This window comes from Hevea brasiliensis, chromosome 15 (assembly GCF_030052815.1).
Source record: "Hevea brasiliensis isolate MT/VB/25A 57/8 chromosome 15, ASM3005281v1, whole genome shotgun sequence".
Classification (NCBI taxonomy): Eukaryota; Viridiplantae; Streptophyta; class Magnoliopsida; order Malpighiales; family Euphorbiaceae; genus Hevea; species Hevea brasiliensis.
In genome coordinates this window covers 59,025,662-59,035,052 of record NC_079507.1, presented here as the reverse complement: position 1 = coordinate 59,035,052, position 9,391 = coordinate 59,025,662, and the positions used below count along the sequence as shown (strand labels likewise).

The window sequence follows — 9,391 nt, the reverse complement described above, 5'->3', positions numbered from 1 at the left end:
TTGAGGAGCGACCCGCGCTGACCCGAAGGGCTAGGAAACAACTAACTTAACTTGATAAAAAAAGAAGACTAGTTTCTCAGAAAAAAGAAGCCAAACAGAGAAAAGTTGGAAAAAGACAACTAAATAAATTTGCTATATTTTCAAAAGAACTTGCTTTTTATGTAACAGGACCATCACATTTTTGTGGAAAGATCGCGATTGCCTTTTAGGTTCTTCAATAGATTATTGTTATGTGAAAAACTAATCTCTAGACTATATATCCCTTTCCTTGGATATGTAGTAATTTAAAGTTCCTCCCCATACAGAACGTCAATTTTTTTTTTCTTTTTCTTCTTTTCACTTTTTTGATAACATAGTTCAGTATTTTTGCTCTAAATAAAGATGAATTGATAAATCAAAATTTGATTTTTTGGATCATTCCCATCTAATTAAAAAATATTTCTCTTATTAAGAAACTTTTTGTCAACATTTATAAGAATTATCCATTTATTTGAATTTATTTATTTTATTTAATTTTTTTAAAAAAATAAAAAGTCAAATATAATTATATGATAATTGAATTGAATGTAGACGTATCAAAATTTAAGCTAATAGTCATGCAATGATACAAACACCTTAACATCTTAATATTAGAATTTTGCTAGACATAATGAGTAGCTAGGGTGAACAACTGAACGGTGCTATAATGAATTATAAAAGTTTTACGTTTCATTTTTTAATTTTGTTGTTCACTTTCTATATTTCATTTATATAATTTAAATTGAATGTTTCTTACATAAATGGTTTTATTGTTTAAGCCATTATTAATGAAGTTGAATTTATCATGGCATGAGTCATTAAACTTTGTTTTCTTTGACTAATTACACGTGTCACCACAAATCCTTTTGCATTCATTACCGGATTTGAAGCACCCAAATCCAGGTTTAGTGGACGAATAAAATACTAAATATTAAATTTATCAATTACTTTAGTCCGTTTTCAAGAAGCTGGTGGGCGTGCCGGAGTGGTTATCGGGCATGATTAGAAATCATGTGGGCTCTGCCCGCGCAGGTTCGAATCCTGCCGCTCACGTTTTCTTCGTATGTGTTCTTTCTCTGTCCTTGGTGATTAATGAGGATTTTTTTTTTTGAAAAATATTAATCGCAATTCGTGCGACGCATAAATTGCCTATTAATATAAACAAAGTTTTTTTTCAACACAAAAGAATAAATAAATAAAGTAAAGTGAAATGCATATGTGTTTAATAAAAAGCAGCGGATGATGGTTAACTTCTCACTTTGAATGTCAAAAACACCTCTCTAATATATATATATATAGAGAGAGAGGGGAGCATGGGGTGTGTTATTTTTTAATATATTTAAAATATTTTATAAATTTTTTTTAAATACTTAAAACTTTTTACTTAAAAAATCAATCATAATTATAAATTTGAGAGTAAAATAAAAGGATAAAAATTATAAAAGTTAGCCCCAGGAATAATATATGAAATCTTTTAATTTGTATACAAAATAAATTTTAATTTAATAATAGTGGAATGATTTTTAATATTGAACCAAAATATACTTATTGGGTCAGGAGCCTTCTGACCCAACTATACTCCTGTGGCCCATATGGTTTTCACACTGAAACCCTCGCTAAAACCCTAGGACCTAGAACCTTCTATTCCTCTCTAGAGCAACTTCATCTTTGCTGTGCCAGTCTCCTCTCATTTCTGTCATTTTAAAAGAGAGATCCATCCGGCCAAATTATTTTGCCTATCGGACGAGAAATACTGAAATATTAGTTAGCTTAGCAGAGAGAGCAACAACTACTGGGATGGCAAAGCGTTTGATTCCAACCCTTAATCGCGTTCTGGTGGAGAAGGTCATTCCTCCCTCCAAAACCATCGCCGGTATTCTCCTACCCGAGTCATCCACCAAGGTATTTGCCTTTTCTTTTTCCCTATTTTTTTTTTTATAATTTGTTTTTGTGATTCTTTGCTTCGTTTATCTAGACTGCATCCTGATTATTGTGACCGTGCTGGTCAATAACAGCTGAATTCGGGCAAGGTGATCTCTGTTGGTCCTGGATTGAGGACCAATGAAGGGAAAACGATCCCTCCATCTGTCAAGGAAGGTGACACTGTGCTTTTGCCTGAGTATGGGGGTACCCAAGTCAAGCTTGGCGAAAAAGAGTGAGTGCTCTTTAACTTGACCCTGTTTTGCTGGATTCATTTGTTTTTTTTTTTTTTTTTTTGTACATTTAGTTAGCTCTTTATTTATTATATTGGGTATTTTTTGGTGGGTCTTGTACAGGTTTTATTTATACAGGGATGAGGACATCTTGGGCACTCTACATGAGTGATTGATTGCTAGTTTTTGTATTTGGAGCTTTATTTAGGCATTGGATCCCATGGATGTAACTTATAAACATTGAAGATTTTTAATTGAACTGAGTGAATTTTCTTTGGAATATGATAATGGAAATTATCTCTTTGTTGCAGTTGCTTTGTTATTGGCTTTCATCAGCATGGAATTCAAATGTAGACTAGAATTGATCTAATTTGGTTTCATTATAAGCATCTATGACTAGAAGCATATTAAAAGGTTGTTGTTGGTCGACGAGGCATAACTGGGGAGTTTAATTCAGTCATAGTGGAAATGACATATGTGGCCACTGAATGTATGTTTGACACTTTTGAATGCCAAAAGTCTTCCATTGTTATTGTAAGCAAAGAGCTTGAGAGATCCTTCAAATAATCTGACCTCTCTTCTAAGAGGTTTTCCTTCGGGAATTGATGGGTGATTAAAAAATATAGTAGATAGCATAGAGTTAATTACACGGTAGGACTAACTTTAGAAGGGTAATTATTAAGGTGCTTCGATGAAACTTGATATGTTCTGATAAGAAAATGTATCTTCAAAGGCTAGATATTGGAATATGTTATGCATTTTCTAATATTTAGTGAAAATAGGTGGATTGTTATTAGAGTGCTTGTTCAGAATTATTTCAACTATAATTTGATTTGGGCTTTATATTATTATCAATGTTCTTAATGTTATGGAAGGGTTATTATACATTTTCAGTAAGGTGAAATCATGGATGTGGATGCATGTCGTTCCTTCCTAGAGGGTCTCATTTAGGAGTCATACATATCAGCGTGCATGAATGTTGGGGATAGGATTTGGATTAATTTGCTGGTTGATTTGTTATTTACCGTGGCATTTACCCACACATGAATTAATTACGACGTATTAGTAAACTTTTTATTATTATGTGCTCCCAATATATGCATTATCTTTTACCTTTTACGATCATACTAGCAGAGGACTCGTGCTACACTCGGTAATATATATATTATTTTTTAATTAAAAATATTTTAATATTATTATTTCAAATATTAATAATAAATTTTAATCAAAGAAATTAATAATTACTCTCAAATTAATGAACTTAATAGTTATAAATTTTTTTTAATGGTCTTAAATTATTCTTTATATATAATAATAATAATAATAATAATAAAATTATTTTAAAATAATAAAAATAAAATAAAAATAAAGTAAATTAAAATTTATTAAATGTATAAAAAGAAAAGAAAAAATTTTTAAATATTAATTTTTCTTTAAAGTAAATATGAATCTTGATTTTATTGTAATAGACTTTTTAAATTAAAAATTATAAACATAATAATATGTGATAATTATATTTAATAATTATATTATATTCATTTAAAAAATATAAAAAATACTTAATGTGAATTTTTCTCTTTTAAAAAATTAAAAATTAATGAATAGACATTATCTTTAATAATTAATCATTATTTTCTCATAAAAATTTAAATACCCTTGATTTTAATTTAGAATATATATTTTAAAGGAAATTAAATTTTTAATTGTAGTAATAATTGGATAATTATTATAATATTAATTAAATTTTAAAATTAAATATCATGAGTTATCAAATTATTAGCAATTAAATAATAAATTTAATTATAGTAAATGTGTTCAAAAGTATTTAATTTTTTTTTAAAATAACTGTAATTGACTTTTTAAATTAAAATGTAAGAAATTTGTAATAAATAACAATCATATTTAGTAATTAATATTTTATTTAAATTTAGAAGATCAAAATAATTAAGAATCATATTTAAAAATAAAATTATATAATAATTATATATTACAACTGATTAAAAAATCTAGAAAATTTGTTATTAATAAATTTAATTAAAAATTATTACTTGTTATAAATGTGACAAATTTAAAATCCTATTTCTTATTGAATTTGTTTTATAAAATTTGAACAAGCTCTTCATCAGAAAGCGCACATGAAATATACATAAATTAGCATATGTGTGTTCATTGAATATAATTAATATAATTTACTCTTAATTTTTCTTATCTCTAATTAAATTAAACTTTTCTAAACATTTGTAATAATAATAACAATAATAATAATAATAATAATAGCTACTTATTATAATATTAAAATATAATAATTATATAATTTATAATTTACACATATATAATTAGAAAATTAATAACTGAATCATAATTTATAAAAATTATATCATTAATTAATTTTTTTAAATAATAATAAAATAATATAACATAACATGATTAATATTAATTAAATTAATAATATTAATTATTTATTAATATACTATAAAAAATATCAAAAAAATAATAAAAATTGAATATTAAAATAAATTTATTGTTCACCGTAACCGTGAAAATAAATTTTTATTTCATTTCATTTTTTCATAATTCATTTTATATAACATTTAATATATAATTAAAAATATGATTTTGTTAAATGAATATTAAAATAAGATAAATAAAAATAAAATAATATTAAAGTAAATTAAAAATTATTAAAAATATGAAAAAAAGAGAAAAATAAAGTAAAGTATTTAACTCCATGTGATTACTTTAATAACATAATTTTAAATTATTTTATTAATTTTAAGATATATATAGCTATTAAAATTTTATAATTAAATGAAATAGTTGCAAATTTAATAATCATTAAATGAGAAATTTATAAAATTATTAAAATATGTCTAATATTTTTAATTAATTAACCATAAAATTTGTGATAATGATGATAATAATAAAATTAATTAATGATAATAGTAATAGTAATAATTAATTATATTAATTAATATAATTATTAAATATAACCTTTATATATATATATATATATATATAATAAAGAGTTTTTCCTATATCTAATTAAATTAAGGTTTATATATAATAATAATAATAATAATAATAATAATAATAGCTACTTATTACAATATTAAAGTAATAACTAAGTAAAAAGTTTATAACTTATATACACATAATTAAGAAATTAATAACTTAATCATAATTTTAAAAAAATTATATCATTAATTAAATTTACTCAATGATAATAAAATAATATAACATAACTAATATTAATCAAAGTAATAATATTAATTATTTATTAATATACTATAAAAATATAAAAAATGAAAATTGAATATTGATATAAATTTCCTATTTGTCATAACTATGAAAATAAATTTTATTTCGTTTCATTTTTTCATAATTCATATTATATATATATATATATATATATATATATATATATATATATCATTTAATATATAATTAAAATATATCTCTTATTCCTAATTTTACTTTGGAGCATATATTTTAGAGGAAATTAAATTTAATTAAAATTTTTATAATTAATTTCTAAAAAAAAATTAAATATCTCCTGATTCTTAGTTATAATTTTAAACATATATTTTAAAGAAAATAAAACTTAATTATAGGGTATATATATATATATATATATATATATATATATATATATATATATATATATATATATATATATCTTAATCACCAAAAATCTTAGTCCTAATTGAGAGAAGATATTTTAAAGAAAATTAAATTTAATTAATACTATTTAGAAAATATAAATAAAATTTAATGTTGACATTTCTCTTTTTTTAAATTGAAAATTAATTACCTTTAAAATTCCAATCATTAATTTCTCTCCAGAAATCAAATATCCCTCATTTTTTTATTTTAATTTAAAGCATATATTTTAAAGGAAATTACACATAAAAAAATTTATCATTAATTTCTAAAAAAAATTCAAATATCTACTGATTCTTAATTTTAATTTTAAACAGATATTTTAAAAGAAATTAAACCTAATTATAGTAATTGATATTTTTTCATTATTTAAATTTGAAATATCATATTAATTAAAAATTGTATCTAGAAAATTAGATTATGCAATAATTGTATATTACAACTATTTAAAAAATATAGATAAAATTTAATTTTGATCTTTTTTTTAAATACCTTTAGTAATTAGACATCTTTTAAAAAAAATCAATTTTTAATTTATTCAAATATCATTGATTCTTAGTTATAATTTAGAACAAATATTTTAAAGAAAATTAAATTTAATTAAAATTATTTAGAAAATATAAATTAAATTTAATTAAAATTCTTCTACCACTCTTTATGGTAATTTTACTATGTTTTTTTTTTTTCATTTGACTTGTTTATACTAGCTTTTGTGCTTTTGTTTCTTATTGAGATTATTAATTTTCTACTTAATTTATTTAAAAAGAAAAATAATTCAACTTTATTTTCAAAAAATATAGGAAACTTTCGTTACTACGAAGATTATTTTTTTGGGCTTGTTTTTTTGCAAGAACAGGATCATTCTATTCTAATACTAGTTAAATAAAATCTGCATTTATTTATTTATTTTTAATGTTATAGGAGGCATGTTTTATTTATTGAGGTAAATCTTATGATAGATCTTCCTATTATTTGATTTGTAAATTTGAGATTGTAGTGCTGATCTAATAATATGTTTGTGGTATAACCTTCAAATGAAGACACATGGCCTGCAGTAACTTATTTGCCTCATTTTAAGTCTACAGAATCATTACAATTCACAAATGATAAATTTTGGATCACAGATAATATAATATTATTCATTTAATTTCTTATACTCAATAAATTGAACTTTGATATTGATAAAAAAGAAAATATGTGTATTTAAGCATATTGAATATATTTTTTATGTGTATTTAGATAGTAAAAAGTTAAATTTGAATTATAACTTAAAAATTAAATAAGAGAAAAAAAATTACTATCAATAAAATTGACAAATGAGGTAAGAAAAAAAATTACTACCAATAAATTTAATTTAATGAAATTGCCATATGCAGGAAGGAGAAAATATTATTAGTAATAAATTTAATTTAATATTACCACTTGACATTGCCACTTAGCACAAAAGAAAATTTAACTACTTTAAATATTATCATATGATGTAAATATAATAATTTTAAAATTTTATGTGACAGTATTAGAACAGTATTTTATTTTATGTGTATATATCAGAACAGTACTTTATTTTATGTGTATATATATATATATATATATATATATATATATATATATATATATATAGATTGGGCTACTAGAAAAGAAATTGTGGGCAGATGATATTAGTCTGAGTAACTACTGAGTGCTACAAATGGAATATCCTATTTTGCTTGTGGGTTATATCTTATAGTCTTTTAGCCGCCCCATTTTGCTTGCCTTCCCTATCTCTCTGGTATCGTTTTCATGATCTCGTCATTTTTTTGGATGTCAATCCTAGGTGGGTCCTGGAGTTGTTGAGAGGTTTTCAACGCTGCATACTTGCATTTCCGTTGATTATGGACCTTACATTTAGTTTTTAGATTAAAAAAATTAAATAAAATTAGCTCATCTTATGGATCCATTACAGAAAGCTCTGTTGACTTTTTATTTGTTTTGTTACTACATATTTCTCTTGGTTTAATTAGAATTTTTTTTTTTATTATTGTGTTCATTGTAAATTCAATTATTATTGTTTGTATACTATTTAAATTTGTTTAATTTTGTATATATTTTGATTGATGATTAATATCAAAAATGTATTTTTAATAATAATTTATATTTAGAATTTAATAATTATATATATATATATATATATATAAACTTTACACACCACGGAGCTCTTAGCCTAGGTCCCAATTGAGAAGGTGACGCTTTTGTGGCAAATTGCACGAGTTGTGGGGTGTTAGGTAGGGGGTCTAATTCATTTTAATTGGGAGTCTCAAAAGCTTCGAAACTGATAGTTACATTAATTTCTTATCCTCTTTGTCAAAACTAGACAACGATTTAGAGCTTATTCCTTCCTAAGTACATTTCGCAATCTTTGAAGTCAGCTGCCTAATCTCATTTCATCAACAAAGAAAATCTTCAATGGGCTAGTCCAAGACTCAAAAGTAGAGATCCCAAATTGGCTGGTAATTTAATGGCTCCTCGTTTCTTAGAGGTTAAAGCGCAGAGTTGGCAATGACCTGTGATTTGGTGGGTTTGCTTGTGCTCGGTTTGGACGGCGATAGTGACAAAAGGTACTAGTAGTTATTTCTTTCTAAATATTAATTTATCTTTAATATTTTTTATTTTTTAAATTTAATACCAACCAAGTCTGATAGCAAATGTCTTGAGGAACATGACTCAGAACGGCATTAATTTATTTGGTGTAGTTCTGCGAGCAATGGAGTCTTTGTGCGCAAGCCAACAGTGCAAAAGAAGATAAATGAAGGGTTTAAATAACACTGAAGGGGATTCTGGTAATAAAAAAAAAAAACACTGAAGGAGGAACCAGAGGGTACCGGCAAAAAGGGCTGTATTTGAGGTTAGTGCAAGATCTCCATCTACGATTAAGAGCAAGGAGATCTTTTTATCATTTTATAAATTCAAGGTACATGGAGATAAATAAATAAATTCGAAAAACTACTCTAATGACTACAATGATTTAGGGGTAGAATTAGGCCTGAGTAGAATTCGGTTCAAATCGAAAAATCGAATTAAACTGAGTCAATTCGATTCAATCGGTTTGATTTTAAAATTAAATAGATTCGATTCGGTTTTACATTATAAAAATTTCAATTATTTCAGTTCGGTTCGATTTTAAAGAGAAAAAATTCGGTTAAACCGAACCGAACCGAACCAAATAGTAATTTATATAGTCAAATCAAACTAAATCGAACCGAATCAATTTTAAATTGATTTATTTTTATAGAAAATTTATGAATTATATTTAATTATATATATATATTAATTGTTTAATTTCATTAATTAATGGTTGTTAGATTCAAACCAAAGTTAAAATTAGATCAAATAACTTGAAAATCAAGTCTAAATTAAAAAATCAATAAAAAATCAAACCGATCGGTTTAAATCAAATTAAACTGAAATAGAACGATTCAATTCGATTCAATTTTTCACCCATTTCGATTCGATTCGATTTCTAAAATTTACGATTCAATTTTTTTAATTTAATTCGATTCGATTTAATTCGATTCGATTTGAAT

The 9,391-nt window shown here is 23.7% G+C and overlaps 1 protein-coding gene and 1 non-coding gene across 2 annotated transcripts; both read left to right on the top strand.

Moving 5' to 3' along the window:
* The first annotated feature begins 989 nt into the window (after nt 1–989).
* Nucleotides 990–1,071, top strand: TRNAS-AGA (transfer RNA serine (anticodon AGA)). The gene has a single exon. It is a non-coding gene; the product is annotated as a tRNA-Ser (tRNA).
* Nucleotides 1,072–1,618: 547 nt separating this feature from the next.
* LOC110668680 (10 kDa chaperonin, mitochondrial) lies at nt 1,619–2,481 on the top strand. Its single transcript, XM_021830001.2, has 3 exons — nt 1,619–1,920; nt 2,034–2,173; nt 2,295–2,481. Exons 1-3 carry the CDS (start codon nt 1,816–1,818, stop codon nt 2,341–2,343), a joined length of 294 nt encoding a protein of 97 aa, XP_021685693.2. The 5' UTR covers nt 1,619–1,815; the 3' UTR covers nt 2,344–2,481.
* The last annotated feature ends 6,910 nt before the right edge of the window (nt 2,482–9,391 follow it).